The sequence below is a fragment of the Bos indicus x Bos taurus genome, chromosome 4 (genome assembly GCF_003369695.1).
Source record: "Bos indicus x Bos taurus breed Angus x Brahman F1 hybrid chromosome 4, Bos_hybrid_MaternalHap_v2.0, whole genome shotgun sequence".
NCBI classification, from domain to species: domain Eukaryota; kingdom Metazoa; phylum Chordata; class Mammalia; order Artiodactyla; family Bovidae; genus Bos; species Bos indicus x Bos taurus.
In genome coordinates, this window is record NC_040079.1 from 76,112,680 (window position 1) to 76,129,231 (window position 16,552).

General features: G+C 34.7%; 1 protein-coding gene across 1 annotated transcript in view; it reads left to right on the forward strand.

The window, feature by feature from the left end:
- PTPN12 (protein tyrosine phosphatase, non-receptor type 12) overlaps positions 1 to 16,552 on the forward strand; it is a 91,567-nt gene that overhangs the window by 66,668 nt on the left and 8,347 nt on the right. Inside the window, exons 9-13 of the mRNA XM_027539765.1 lie at positions 16 to 82; positions 2,178 to 2,255; positions 2,352 to 2,450; positions 10,134 to 10,219; positions 14,166 to 15,142. Of these exons, the coding sequence (XP_027395566.1) occupies positions 16 to 82; positions 2,178 to 2,255; positions 2,352 to 2,450; positions 10,134 to 10,219; positions 14,166 to 15,142 (1,307 nt within the window). The remainder of the gene's footprint in view (positions 1 to 15; positions 83 to 2,177; positions 2,256 to 2,351; positions 2,451 to 10,133; positions 10,220 to 14,165; positions 15,143 to 16,552) is intronic.

A 16,552-nucleotide genomic window follows, 5' to 3' on the forward strand; every position in this document is an offset into this window, starting at 1 on the left:
ATTTTATATCCATAGTGCAGGCTGTGGAAGAACGGGTGCCATTTGTGCCATAGATTATACGTGGAATTTACTAAAAGCTGGGGTAAGAATTTTTATATAGTGTTATATCTAATTCATCTGTTATGATTTTTAAACTTATGACTAATTGCAGTAAATTATACCATATGTTTTGTTATACATGTTACTACTTTTTTAGAAGTAGCTTTGCTATGTAAGAGATAAAGGCAGTGAAAGGTATAAATGATGCATATTAGCTTGAGGGTAATACACTGGGCAGCAAAATAAACATATTGTCACTCATTTGTTCTGAATGAATTTATACCTACATTAGACATGTACGCTCTGCATTGACTTTTCCAAATACTGCACCTCTGTTGCCTTTTATATTTATCTATGTATAAATATAATCAATTCAGTGAATATTTATGTCTAACTGGAAACATTATATAGTATAGGGTTAAGAATGCTGACTGGAGCTAGACCTCCAAGGTTAAAATTCTTGGCTCTGTCATTTACTAGTTGTGGGATCTTGGTCGAATTACTTGATCTCATTGTACCATAATTTCTTTATTTGGAAGTGGGAATCATAACATTAATAATTGAAGAATTAAGTAAGTTCTTAAGAAACTTGTAAAGTTCATCACTACTATGTGGCAGGTAGCAAGTGTTCCATTTACTGTTAGTTTTTATTATAATCCTTGTTGTTATTGTTGCTACTACTTCTGTTTCCAAAAAATTGGTTTTGATACCATGGAGGATATAAAGAAATAGCCTTCATTACAGATTTAAAAAGCATAAGTCTCCTTATTATATGTAGATTTGGTTTATTTGCTGGTTCTATAGTACATTCATTTTCTATGAATTAGGAAGTTTTATTCTTCATAGCTTTATAGTTTCTATGAATATGTCAATCTGTTATATAAAATATGAACAATAAAATATTTATTTTCTTTTCCTTCTTCCTTTTATTCATTTTCCTTTTTTTTCTCTGCCTTTCTATTTTGTACTTTTGCATAAGGAATATTTAAATTTTCAATAGTTTTTCAAAAAGCCTGCTGTTAAATTTTATTTTTGTATTCCCCCATTCTAATCATTTCCTGATACTCATATGAAATGAATAAAATTTAAGTGGCTTTGTAACACATTTTAACATAAAAATCAGGGATTAAAATCCGGGCGGGAAGCATTTGGATGAATACAAGCAGGCAAACATCTTGTCATTTCAGAAGGGTTGTGTATCTTGAATATAGTCCCCATTTGATTGAGTTTAACATAACAACTATACTCTTAAGGCTTAGGTTAGGAATTGATATAAAAATATTTTGATATATGTCAAGACTCCTAAGCAGTGAACCTAGAAATCACATTTTAACTTTTCTATCTCTTTTATCTCTCCAAAATATTCTTGCTGATGACCAAGTTCTAATAATTCTGCCTCAGCAATATGTCTCAAATCCATTGGTTTTTCTTTTTGGAATGCTTCAGTAAACCTCCACCAGTTTCTCCCCTTTTCACTCTTTTATTTTCCCTGCTACAAAAGTTACCCAGATATTAGATCTGCTCATGTCTATATTTCTGCTCATGTCTACAATTGCCTATTGTAGTAGTTAAAATACCAGGTGTAGAAACTAATTGTGTAGGATTCACAATCAGTCTCCAGAGATGTAGCTGTCTTAACTGGTCCTTATAGAGACAGCCAAGAAAACACTAGCCTATAGAATGAATTCAAACTCTATCATGTTTGTATTCTGACAAGTAGCCTTATCTTTTCTCTTTTGAACAGCTCTCCTTCTTTCAGTCTTTTAGTCGGTTTTATCTACATCAAACTTCTCTATTCCCCAAATAGATTATACATTCTATCTGCCATGTTTGTGTATATTTCTTTAATTTTTCACTCACATACCAATCAGTGTTGGTCACAGCATATTTACTCCAACTGTACTGCAACCATACGTTGGCTGGACATTTATCTGTCTCCGTATCTGGCTCACTAACTTGACTGCTGAGAGTCAAGATTAGTTCTTGGCTCTAGACAGTCACTGATACATGATAGGTAGTGCTTAATAAATGTTTTTAGTTATCCAGCTATATATAACGTCTGTATGAAAAGTTGAGCACTGTTACACTGTTTTTCTGAATGGTTGTCCAGAGTTCATGTATTAAATTCTTTGTTTTAGAAAATACCAGAAGAATTTAATGTTTTTAACTTAATACAAGAAATGAGAACACAGAGGCATTCTGCAGTACAAACTAAGGTATGTTTTTCTGTTTCACTTTATGAAGTGTATTTTTATAATTGCTTTCACTTTTTAATGTCTTTTCCCTTGTTTATCACTTCATCTCCTTAATAGGAGCAATATGAGCTTGTTCATAGAGCTATCGCCCAACTGTTTGAAAAACAGCTACAACTGTATGAAATTCATGGCACCCAGAAAATTACTGATGGAGTGGTAGGTGTTCTTTGCATATTAATTTTAGAAAATTTACTTTTTACCAAGATGTGACATTTAGCTTTTTAATTTTCATCCTGTGTTTTATCTAATAATAAATATCTGTTAGTTATTAGTTTTATTTGTTATTTTTAAATTCCTTTTCTTCTCCCTAGTTCAATCTCTCCTGTGATGAATAATTTAATGACTCTAATAAAAGTTAAATAATATTCTAAATAAAATATATTTATGAATTTAGATCTTTAAAATTATATAATTCAATATCATTTCAAGTATAGATTACTTTTAACAAATTAACTGCATTTTTGTCTCCCCTTCCATCCAACCAAAGTAAGTCTAAGTTGATTCTTCATGAATTTTATTTTGGTTTTGGTCATCATGATATACAGTTTTGTCATTATTTTGTATGTGCTTTTTAATTAAGTAGAATTATAAGACCACGATTATGTCCCTTTGGGGCTTTAGTTGTCATTTTAGTGTTAAAAGATTTTATTGACAAAAGTACTGTTTTCTCACAGTGCTCTCTTTCTGCCTTTTAAAAAAGTACTCCTCTTACTTCCTCTCTGTAATTATTCTATCCTTGAAGGTATTGGGCTATTTTTTGGAGTGTTTTTGGATAAATTTCTTTACATCTTTATTATTGAACCTAAGTTAACTGTCACTTGATAAACTAATTTAGCTCCAATAACTTAAATAAAATGAAGATATTACTGGCAACATTTATAACCTTTGTTTTAATTTTTTTCCCCTTTTATGTGGTTTTGGCAATTTCCGAGACTATTTGTTTGAAATATCTTGGTGTTATGAGAGATTAGTTAACCAAATGCATATTACCTCAATGTGTGAAGTAATATTGACCCATGGATTTCGGGGATAGTGTATTTCCTTTATTAGACATGTGATAGTTTCAGATTTTTAAGATTGATATATGTGACCTTATTATTATTTCCTTCATCAACAAAGGAATCATTGTGCAACTATGCCTCATATATTATCACATCTGTTTTATCTTTAGTTTAATTAAAGCCTGTTATAGCCTGTGCTCAACATAGCCAAATATTTTATAATATAGAGTAGAATGTCTGTATATTACTGCGTATAATTTTACCTAACTTGAGACTCCTTTAAATTTACAAAAACTAAGTAGGCTACATTCTTCTTTAAACTTTATTTGAAAAATATTTTTGTTTTTTTCCGTAAATGCAATATTAATTTCAAGGTTAAAGTTTTTGAATTTCAGAGTTCCTTATTCCTAGAAACAAAAATATTTTTAATGTATAGAAATTATTTACATTAATTTTTGTTGAGATATAATTAACATGTAGCATTACTTTCAGGTGTACACCACTGTGATTCAACATTTGCATATATTGTGAAATTATCACTATAATAAGTCTAGTTAATATCCATCATCATACATAGTTAACAGAATTTTTTTCTTGTGGTTAGAACTGTTAATATGTATTCTCTTATGTGCTAAGTCATTTTAGTGGTGTCTGACTCTGTGTGACCCTTTGGATTGTAGCCTGCTAGGCTCCTCTATCCATGGGATTCTCCAGGCAAGAATACTGGAGTGGCTTGCCATGCCCTTCTCCAGAGGATCTTTCTGTCCCAGGGTGAACCCATGTCTCTTATGTCTCCTGCACTGGCAGGCAGATACGTTACTACTGGCACCACCTGGGAAGCCCATTTACTCTTAGGAACCTTCAAATATAAAATACAGTATTATTAATTATAGTCACCAAACTGTATATTATATCCCGTGACTGACTTACAAGAGGAAATTTGCAAACTTTGACCCTGTTTCACTCACTTTGGGTCTACCACTGACACCACCTCTGTTTTCTGTATCTTTGGGTTTGGTTTTTTGTTTTCTTTTTCCACATATGAGATCATACGCTATTTGTCTTTTCTCTGACTTAATTCACTTGGTATAATGCCCTCAAGTTCCATTCATGTTGTTGCAAATGGCAAGATTTCATTCTTTTTTAAGACCAAATGATATTCCATTTGTGTGTGTGTGTATGTGTGTATCTTCAACTTAGTGTTTTGTTTTCTTCAGATAAATATATGGAAGGAAGTGCAATTGCTGGATCATATGGTAGTTCTATTCTTAATTTTTTGAGGAACCTCTGTGCTGTTTTATATAATGGCTGCATCAGTTTGCATTCCCACCAACAGTACACAAAGGTTCCCTTTTGTTTTTTCCTTGTCTTTTTGATAATTGCCATTTTGACAGGTATGAGGTCTTAGTATGGTTTTGATTTTCATCTTCCTTAAGATTAGTGATGTTGAGCACCTTTTCACATACCTGTTGGCCATCCTCGTGTCTTCTTTGGAAAAAATATCTTTTCAAATCTTCCCCCATTTTTTAATTGACTTGTTTGTGGGGTTTTTTTTTTTTTTTTTTGCTACAGTGTTATGTGAGTTCCTTAAATTTTTTAAGGTATTAACCCCTTATCAGATACATGGTTTGCAAATATTGTTTCCCATTTGGTAGGTCGCCTTTTCATTTTCCTGATTGTTTGCTTTGCTATCCAGAAGCTTTTTAGTTTGATATAATCCCACTTGCTTAACTTTGCTTTTGTTGCCTTTGCTAGGAAAAAAAAATACAGTGTTCAGTGTTGTATTTTTTCAAGCTTTTAACTGTATTTAAGTTATCTCCAGAAAATATGTGATAAATATTGCTTTATTTTCATCTTTGTTTTTCTCATTACCTGATTTTTCTTTAGATTTTATTCCTGAAATTAAACTTCCTTTTTACTATCCTGAACTCCACATTACAAGTATAATTTTGTTATAGTTTCTGCCTAGTAGCTCAAAGGTTTACAAATCCCCAAGGAATACAAGAAAAATCATACATAATATGAGATTAGGTGAAATACCATACAATAGAAATAGTAGTTATTTCAGTCCTAGTCTCTCATCTCATTGCCTGGTTATATAGGAGACACATACTACATGCTTGCAACTTTAACGTCTGTTAAAGCTGACAGGGTGACTGCTGAATTTGCCATTGAACAGGTGGGTTTTCCTATTTTTCAAGAGGGAAAAATAATTTTCTATAGAATCCATTCTAAGAAAGCTTTGCCAAAGGTTGTATACCATAATGTCTGGAACTATATTTTTCAGTGGATGAATGGATAAAAAACTGGAAAGACAAGTGGGTAGAAGATAAGATAGCTTATCATTTTAGATAATTTTTTAATGTTTTCCTCTTAAGAAATCTTGTTTTCTAGGTACTTTAAAATATAAATGACCTGTTTTTTAAACATGTTTATATATGGTTGGAAGCCACAAATCCCAGTCGGAGAAATGTGGGATCTAAAAAATTGGGGGAAATTATCTTAGAATTGTATGATGAGTAAAATGATTTGAAATATATTACTTATGTTTTTGAACCTATGCTCTGAGAAATAATCATAAATCTCCATTTATTATTTCTCTAACTACTTAATATGGAAGTTGAGGAATTAAAAAAAAAACTTAAAGCTCTATGTTCTGGAATTATTTTTGTAGAGATTTTAGTTTGAAATGCTAGTCAACAATATGACTCTTTAATAAATAGTATTTGTTAGAGATACTTAAAACTACAACTAAGATCACTTCCAAGAGTAGGAGATCTAAAGAGAAAGTTTATTTTCAGATTCAGTAGCATGGACTTGGGATATAGAAATACCTCAGTAAGCAAGTATCTCTAAGGTGTGCACACATGCCTTTTTTCTTGTATGTAAAAGCTACTACCATCAGTTGATGCCAGAATTTTCGGTTTTAGGATTATTGAGTAACAACAGTGTTGTTAACAATTATTGTTAATTTGTGTTAGGATCCTTGTTATGTTTATGTTGTACATTTTAGGAGAGATATTATTGAATTCTGAATTTTTTCCTCACATTTTTTTTAAGCACCTTGTTTTAGTATTTATTTTGTCCTGCACCTGATAATACATCCTTGCTGCTGCTGCTAAGTCACTTCAGTCGTGTCCGACTCTGTGGGACCCCAGAGACGGCAGCCCATTAGGCTTCCCCTTCCTGGGATTCTCCAGGCAAGAACACTGAAGTGGTTTGCCATTTCCTTCTCCAATACATCCTTAGTTCAGTTCAGTTCAGTCGCTCAGTCATGTCCAACTCTTTGCGACCCCATGGACTGCAGCATGCCAGGCCTCCCTGTCCATCACCAGCTCCCGGAGTTTGCTCAAACTCATGTCTATCAAGTTGGTGATGCCATCCAACCATCTCATCCTATGTTGTCCCCTTCTCCTGCCTTCAATCTTTCCCAGCATCAGAGTCTTTCCAGTGAGTCGGTTCTTCTCATCAGGTGGCCAAAGTATTGGAGTTTCAGCTTCAGCATCAGTCCTTCTAATTCAAGACTGATTTCCTTTAGGATGGACTGGTTGGATCTCCTTCAGTCAAAGGGACTCTCAAGAGTCTTCTCCAACACTACAGTTCAAAAGCATCAATTGTTTAGCACTCAGCTTTCTTTATAACCCAACTCTCACATCCATACATGACTTACTGGAAAAACCATAGCCTTGACTAGACAGACCTTTGTTGGCAAAGTAATATCTTTGCTTTTTAATACACTGTCTATGTTGGTCATAGCTTTTGTTCCAAGGAGCAAGCGTCTTTTAATTTCATGGCTGCAGTGATTTTGGAGCCCAAAAAAATAAAGTCTCACTGTTTCCACTGTCTCCCCATCTATTTGCCATGAAACAATGGGACTGAATGCCATGATCTTGGTTTTCTGAATGTTGAATTTTAAGCCAACTTTTTCACTCTCCTCTTTCAGTTTCATCAAGAGGCTCTTTAGTTTTTCTATTTCTGCCATAAGAGTGGTGTCATCCTTAAGTATTTATTAGGTTTGAATTTTTTTTTTTTTTTGTGGCCCTTGATACAGTTCTGCTATGTGGAAATATTAATACATAAAATAACTCTAGTGAAATGGGTGAAGGTGGTCAGAAGTTTTTTAAAAAGTAATTTTAGTAATCTCTGTTTGAAACAAACAATACACTAGAACCTAATCTCTGGTAGATTCTTTAATTTCTAAAATACCTTTCAACTTCAAAAGTTGGTGATTGTTTTAACTGGTAATAAAAGCAGCCAAAGAGAGCAGTATACATTAGGACAAATGTGGCGACAAAAGGTGTATATATAAGAGGATCAGGAGATATAAAAGTACAGCAAACATTATTGTAGGTAAAAACTAGGAGTCCAAGAACATTGTTCCATTCTTAAGTCCAGTGAGTAGGAGGTTTTGTTCTTGCAGTGTGGGCAGTGGCTCTCTTGAGTTGCATTTCTGCATTGCCATATGGATTCCTTTAATTATTGGAAATTCAACATGCTCAAAATCTGACCTCCCCTAGAAGGTCTTTTCCTCTTTTGTGCGTTTTTCTCAATGGCACTTTTTCACCCAGAATAAGGAGTCTTTAATGACACCTTCTTTCCTTTGTCACATATAGTCATTTGCCTGCAAATACCCTTACTTTCTCTTCCTGTTCCAGTCCCACATGTTCTATACCTCGTGCCTCTGTTCTCCTTGTCAATGTCTTATCCACCTCTTAATGCCATTCTGCGTGGTACATTCATATTTTCAACTTCTTATTATTTTCCCAACTATATCCTTAATATTCTCATCTATAACATTTCCTTTCTCTGATTTCCTAGCTTCAGTGTACAGATTTTACCACTTCATGATTTACTGCCCTTTCACTTTTTTCTTGGATGGTTATACAATTCTTGAAGTTAGGGGCCATGTCCTTTGCATTCTTGTATCCTTTCCAGTGCTTGCTGTTCTAAAATTGAAAATGCGCTGAGAACGTACGGTTGGTGTGTTTGTGTGTGTGTGTGTTTGGTATTTGGCAGCAAAACCTGACTTGACACGACATGAGGCTATTTATGTTTTAATTATTACAAATTGCCGTGTTTTTGTAGGTTAGAAACAGTTATTTAACCTACTTAGTGAGAATATTTATATAGATTTTGGTACAAAAATATTAGAGTATTATTGTGGGTGTATGACTGTTTAATAGAAATAATAAGCAAATGAATCACTACCATATTAGAGGAATCTTTATGATGCAGAATCTAAATTCTGGTGATAGTCGAGGATCTAAAAGTGTGGTAATGAAAAGTCATGATTTACTTGAAGCAAAACCAGTTTATACTCGTTGTATAGGTGTACAAGTCCTAATTTGGACAATAAATTGTATGGTCACCCTATCTATAGCAGATATTCCTAAAACAGAAGCCTCCAATTTGAGAGGTGGCTCATGAAGGATGAAAACTTTCATCTCATAATGTAACTCTTGTTTTGATTAGAACAAGATACATAGTAAGATGTGTAAGACACTTCAAATGCATCTGATATTAGGAGACGGGTACACTAAAATTTGCTGTAGAGTTAAAGTCTCTGATTCCTTTTGTTGGGAATACTTAGTAAAAAAGGACATTGGCAAGAAACTGTTATATAAAGAAGATGCCATGATGGACATGGAAGAGGTTCATTTGATTTTAAAAAAAAGCAAACTACAGTTTCAGAGTTTTTAGTTGACACAGTTCATCGGGTCACAAAGAGACAGACACAACTGAGTGACTAACTTTTTAGTTGATTATAGTATCTAGAAAGATGTTTGTTTGTTATTTGTTTTCTAAAATTATCTAAGATGTAGGCAAGGGTGAAAATCATTCTTGTCTTCTGGCCCAGAATTAACACAGCCTAGCTATATAAAAATGAGGTACTTTCTGAAGCTATAAACTAATTCAAGACAATGTTTTATATAATAATTGCACATCTCTATTCACAATCATAACTAAATACAACCTAGTTAGTTAGTTAAGTTGCTCAGTCGTGTCCGACTCTGCGATCCCATGGACCACTAGGCTCCTCCATCCATGGGATTCTCCAGGCAAGAATACTGGAGTGGGTTGCCATTTCCTTCTCCAGGGGATCTTCCTGACCCAGGGATCAAACCCAGGTCTCCCACAATGCAGGCAGACGCTTTAACCTCTGAGCCACAAGGGAAGCCCCCAAATACAACCTAAAGCTGTGCTAACTCTGGATCATCCCTTTTAATGACTTCACTGGTCCATGTCACCAGCAAGAACCGAGTATATCCCTGGAGGCTCTGCCTGCCCTTTTTTGGGTCCATTTGGTTAGGCAGTGATATAGGGGTTGTGTACCCTAATGGAGTAGGCATTCTGTGTTGACAGAGGATGGTGGAGCAATGAATGATTAAAGTTCGTTTCAGGACCTGTTTAAAAATAGTAGGTAGCAATATATGTCTCCAAGAAGTTTAGGACATAAGACTTACTTTGTGGTTTCCCCTCCCCCAAAATCTGCATATTACAAATCTAGTGGTAGTGATGCCTTAAAAAAAAACATCTTATTTGATCTTCATTTTCTTGAAACATCTGTTTCTTTGCAGCAGCATTTGAACTATGTTGAAATGCTGCTGTATACGACTGACTTTTTTAGTAACTGGAGATGGACTTTTTTATATATAATTTTCTCATTGAATGTGGCTTTTCCTTCTTAAATATAGAAGATATAATACCTATTTTATTATTTAGCAAAATTAGCATTGTTTTAAAAATTCAAAAGCCCAATAAAAAAGTTTATCTGAAACATGAGGAAGGAAAATTATTTTTCCCTTAAAGTTAATGAAGCTTTTTTTCCTCTTGGCAGAATGAAGTTAACACTGAAAATATGATCAGCTCCACAGATCATGACAAACAAGATTCTCCCCCTCCAAAACCACCAAGGACCCGCAGGTATTGTATGTCATGTTTTGTTTGAAAGGATACTTACCTTTTACTTACTGTTACTAAAACAACAAAAATCTGAATATTACTAAGTTTTTTTTTTTAATAACTTCTCTTATCATTCTTTTGTTTAGAATGTAGCATATGTATGGCAGTTGATCTTCTAATGGTATAATATAAAAAATTATTTTCAATTTAGATAAATTTTCAGTAGTATACCAGAACAGTGAGCATAATCATGAATTGATTATACTTCATCTTTTGATACAGTACAACTAAAATTTTAGCTATTCTAAAGATTTATTTCAGTTTTCTAATAACAATAAAACTGTCAAATTATTTGCATGTGATCTTACTTTCATACCAAGTGCTCATTTATAATAGATAAAAATATATATTCCTGTTACCCCTTTTCTCTCCTGTTTCTTTCAGGTTAGTGCTAGGTCAGGTAGATGGTAGTTTGGAAAGAATATAGGTAGTCAAAATGATTTTGTTACAAATCCTTTTCAGATGCTTACAAGCTTTGAAGTTGTAAGTCACTTAATTTATTTGATTTTTTGTTTTCTGTTTGTTTGGTTGGTTCGTTGGTTTCTTTTTACGTATTTTCCTGAGGAGTAAATGAAATGAAATATATGAAAATGCTACGTATAGGACATGGAACATACTTGGTTTTCACCAAATGTTGGTTTTCTCTTTACAGTGTGGAGTTAAGATTGAGTTACTGAATTAAAAGGAGGCACAGTGGAAGATTTGTAATAATGTTGGGATGACTTTACTGTGTCTTATCCCAAGCATAGATCTGCCTAAACAGCTAGACCTTCCTCAAAGTAGAACTTCTTTGTATAGGATTCACCAATTTTTTTCCCCTTAAAACTTTGATAGTAGTTGACTAAAGTTGGGTGAGGCAACTATGATTGTGTCTTGGCATTGAGTTACTGTACTTTATGAGATCCTTCTTTACAAAAGTAAAAGCTTACAATAAGAAAAGATGTAATAGTTATATATTATAGTCTCTAGAATTCCTTTGCATGCTTCTATAAGGAAGATCAGGAAGCCTATACAGATGGTTTTAGGCATCAGTGTTTAAATGCTCAGGCTGTCAACTGCCCACTAGCACTTCTCAGCAGTTCTTGTTTGATTTTCATTTTCGTATTTGCTGTGGAAAGTAGCCAGTTTAAACCTATATAGATTGTGAGTTCTCTAACTTTTTTGTCTCCCATATCAGTTCTTTAGAGTCCTAAAGACACTATAATGACCTTAAAGGAAATTAATAAACATTGTTTTGCTACAGTAAAATCTTTTCATTTGGATTTTGAGATTGAGCCAAGGTAGAGGTCCTCAAAGTGTGCACTGATATTTGTGATTTATATGGTCATCTACCTCCAACAACAAATAATGGTAGCCTCTTCCTAATTTTGAAGGAGAAAAAAATGAGTAGAGTGTTCTGAATTTTAAACCCTTCTTACATACCTTTTTTAAAACTTTGACTCCTGTTTTTTTTTCAACAAATGAAAAGGTAATTTTTAAAAGTACTAAATGAATGTTAACAGAAAAATGTTCATTCAGCTTATGTCAGGGTTTTATTTGGGGATATATACTCAAATTTTTATGTGTGTGTGTGTGATTTTGTATAACACACTTAGGTCATCTTCTTTCTTATTCATGCAGTAGAGTAAATTGGCAGAATTCCATTGTGTTCCACAAAGAATACTTTGTTAACTGAAAATAAAATCCAAATAGCATAAGACTGATTAAAAAAAAACAGTATATTTTGTTTTTTAGTATGGCTGCAGTAAGCAAGTTAATCTATTGTGTAGATTATATTGGAGTTATTGGAGAAGAAGGCCTGTTTGTTGTATTAGATTTAGTCAGTCATATGATTCTGGTTTATAAATATTTAAATTGTAGATTTAAAATGAACAGAGCCAGGAATTATCAGACATTTGATAAAAGATTCTAACATGAAAGACATATCCAATAAGCAGGGAAAAAGGGGACATGGATGAAATAGAGATAACACACAATGGGGGGAGGGGCCTGTCTATTTTCTCAGTGCTTAATACTACAAGCATGAAATCAGAACCAGAGAGCCAGATCATAATAAAGAAGATACTCTTGGAAATTAAAAATAATAGCATAAGTTTTTAAAATTTAATTTTAATTAAGGAAGGCTCGAAGATAAGGAAATTTCCCAAGAAAATGAACAAAAAGAGAAAATGTGGAGAAAAGATATTAGAGAATCAAACTAGGAAGTTATGTCACATAGTAATAGTAGTAACAATAACTAAACCTAGCCATAGTCTGGAAGGAGACTGGAAGAGAATAAATTAGCAAAGTAAGTCCCTAGTATTAACATAAATATTTATACAGAAAGTTCTCAATATAATGGATTAAAAACTGTAATATATTGGATTTTAAAAAGTTAACACATGAGATTGTGGGCTTCCCTGGTGGCTCAGATGGTAAAGAATCCACCTGCAATACAGGAGACCTGGGTTTGATCCCTGAGTTGGGAAGATCCCCTGGAGGCCTGGGGAATCTGCATGGACAGAGGAGCCTGGGGGCCTGCAGTCCATTGGATTGCAGAGTCAGACACAACTGAGCAATTTAGCATGCATGAGATTATAGAACATCAAAGGTTTTTTTTAAAAAAAGAGAGAACCTGAAAGCTCCAAGAGGGAGAAAACACAGCTCACATTCAAAGGAACAGGAATCATAATTCTGATATAAAATTCTAAAGGAAAGTTATATCTAGTCTAGAATTATATTCCTTTTCCAAAAGTCAGTAACCTTGAAAATATAATAATTATGTAGGCCTCGGGAAATTTGTTTCCTGTTTATAGTTTTTAAGAAGCAATTGGAGGGTATAACCCACTAAATCAAGTGTGTGTACCTAGAAAAAGGAAGATGGGATCTGGGAAACAGGATCGTCTGCTCTGCGGTGGCCTCAGGGGCCAGTGGTCCAAACTGAAGTGGGAAGCTCAAGGTTTCTAAGAGGGATGTCTGTGGTATTGATGGTTATATGGCCAGTTACTGGCCTCTCTTGGTGGTTATTGACCAGTTGAGAGGAGGTGTTCAAATCTGCAGGAAATTTTGAAGGACTGAATTACTGATAATATATAGGAAACCCAAGGCAATTATTAGGGGAAAACAAGAGTTATATAAGAAAAAATAGGAAATGATGCTGTCATTGCTATGAATGATAGCTTTAGTCATAAGACTGAACTAGTCAAACATTAGTAGTCTTAGGAAGATGGAGAAGACATTTACATAGCTGGAAGACAGTAAAGTATGTGTGAAATAGAAAGATCCAGAATAAGTTTGTGCATTTTATAAATATTTTGAAATATGGATGTAAATCTTATAAAGAGCAGTTTTAAAAAAGTTGAAACTTTAGGGAGGGAGAAATGGAGAGAATAGCATGTAATACACTACCGTATGTAAACTGGATACCAGTGGGGATTTGCTGTATGACTCAGGGAACTTAAACTGGGGCTCTGTGACAACCTAGAGGGGTGGCATGGAGTGAGAGGTGGGAGGGAAATTCAAGAGGGAGGGGACATATGTATACCTATGGGTGATTCATGTTGATGTATGGCAGAAACTAACACAATATTGTAAAGTGGTTATCCTTCAATTAAATTTTTTTTTTTTAAGTTGAAAAAAAAAGAAAGTTGAAACTTGATGTTTCAGGGTAACTGGAGGGCCGGGAGGGGACCGCTGGTTTTTTATTAAAATTCTTAATATTATTTGACTTCTTGAAACAATGTTCATATATTACTATCTTGTTAAATATTTGATTTTCTTAATTGGGCAAATTTTAATTTTTTATTCATAACCACAGACTTTATTTGCTGACTTTTAACATAAGAGGCTAAGCTACATAACTTACCTATCAACTTATTTTTTAAAAGGATGAACATTCTTATAATACCTTTTTTTTCATGTCTTCCAGTTGCCTTGTAGAAGGGGATGCTAAGGAAGAAATACTGCAGCCTCCAGAACCTCACCCAGTGCCCCCCATCTTGACACCTTCTCCCCCTTCAGCTTTTCCAACAGTCACTACAGTGTGGCAGGACAATGACAGATACCATCCAAAGCCAGTGTTGCACATGGTTTCATCAGAGCAACCTTCAACAGACCTCAACAGAAACTATAGTAAATCAATGGAACCTACAGGGAAAAATGAATCGACTATTGACCAGATAGATAAAAAATTGGAGCGAAATTTAAGTTTTGAGATTAAGAAGGTTCCTCTTCAAGAAGGACCAAGAAGTTTTGATGGGAACACACTCTTAAATAGGGGACATGCAATTAAAATTAAATCTGCTTCGGCTTCGCCGTGTACAGTTGATAAAATCTCGAAGTCACAGGAATTGAGTTCAAGAGATCTAAAAGTTGATGATATTTCCCAGAATTCTTGTGTGGACTGCAATGCAACACAGTCAAATAAAGATCCGATTATTCTACCAGAAGCATCACAGAAGAATTCAGACACACCTCCAAGGCCAGACCACTTACCTCTTGATGGAAAAGGACATTTAACGTGGTCATTTCATGGACCTGAGAACACTCTACCCATGCCTGATTCATCTGAAGGCAAATCCTCAGATATCCACTGTCAAACAATGAAAACTGTGAGTTCAACACCAAGCCCCACAATACAAGTTGAAACCCATGATCTTGCAGATCATCATGACAGTTCCCCTCTATTCAGAGCACCCCTCAGTTTTACTAATCCTCTTCACTCTGATGACTCTGACTCAGATGAAAGGAACTCTGATGGTTCTGTGACCAAGAATAAAACCAGTATTTCAACAGCAAGTGCCACTGTTTCTGCTGCCACTAGTAGCATTTCTACAAGGAAAGTATTACCAATGTCCATTGCTAGACATGATATAGCGGGAACAATACATTCAGGTGCTGAAAAAGGTAATAATAATAGTATCTACACTTAAAAATTTTACTCTGTGCCAGTCAGTCACTGTTCTAAGCAGTTTTGTTATATTAATTCATTATGTTTTATTCCACATATTACTCCGGAACATACAGCAAAATTCAATTATTTTTTGATGCTAATTTTTTTTTTTTAAGTAAGCCTTTACTGTTGGCTTTCCTGGTGGCTCAGTGGTAAAGAATCGGCCTGTCAGTTCAGGAGACATGGGCTCAATCCTTGGGTCAGGAAGATCTCTTGGAGAAGGAAATAGCATCCCACTCTAGTATTCTTGCCTGGGAAATCCCATGGACAGAGGAACCTGGTGGGCTACAGTCCATGGGGTCACAAAAGAGTCAAACATGACTTAGCAACTGAACAGTAAACAACAGTTTTTATTGTTACCTTAGTTTGATCACATTGCATTACCAGACTTTGTGTTTCCAAAATATTTCAAAATTGTTGTAACTGTAAACTTTCTCTTCTTACATCTTACAATTCTTAGTATAAATGGGTCAAAGTTTCTATGATTGAATAGTTGGGGAAATAATTCAGAGAAGGTAGAATTACTTAAAGTGACACTGACATATTGGCTATTTAATTTCACCCATGTATGTACAGAGAGTAAGGGGTTCCCAGTTGGCTCAGGGGTAAAGAATCAGCCTACCAGTGCAGGAAATGAGGGTTCTATCCCTGGGTTGAGAAGATCCTCAGGAGAAAGAAGTGGCAACCCACTCCAGTATTCTTGCATGGAAAATTCCATCGACAGAGGAGTGGGCTACAGTCTGCAGAGTTGGACATGACTTAGTAACTAAACAACAAAAACATAACATATCTATTTCATTATCTTTTATGATCTTTTAACTACTGCTACTGCTAAGTCACTTCAGTCGTGTCCGACTCTGTGCAACCCCATAGACGGCAGCCCACCAGGCTCCCCCGTCCCTGGGATTCTCCAGGCAAGAACACTGGAGTGGGGTGCCATTTCCTTCTCCAATGCATGAAAGTGAAAAGTGAAAGGGAAGTCGCTCAGTCATGTCCGACTCTTAGCGACCCCATGGACTGCAGCCTACCAGGCTCCTCCACCCATGGGATTTTCCAGGCAAGAGTACTGGAGTGGGGTGCCATTGCCTTCTCCACTTTTAACTACAACATACCTTTTTAAAATTGTTCTTAGTAAAGACTCCTTTCAACAATGAGTTTAACCAAGGAGCAATATTGCAACTGCTTAACAGAATATGGGAAGTTTAATTCAGTCAGTAAAAAATGGGATACTTCCATATCTAGTCATCAGTGCTACTACTGTTGAATTAATGACTCTTTAAGCAATCTAAGCATCTCAAGATAACATATGCCCTAAGTTCCACGATGTATTATTGGGTCTTGAAACTCCTCTTTAATCTGATAAA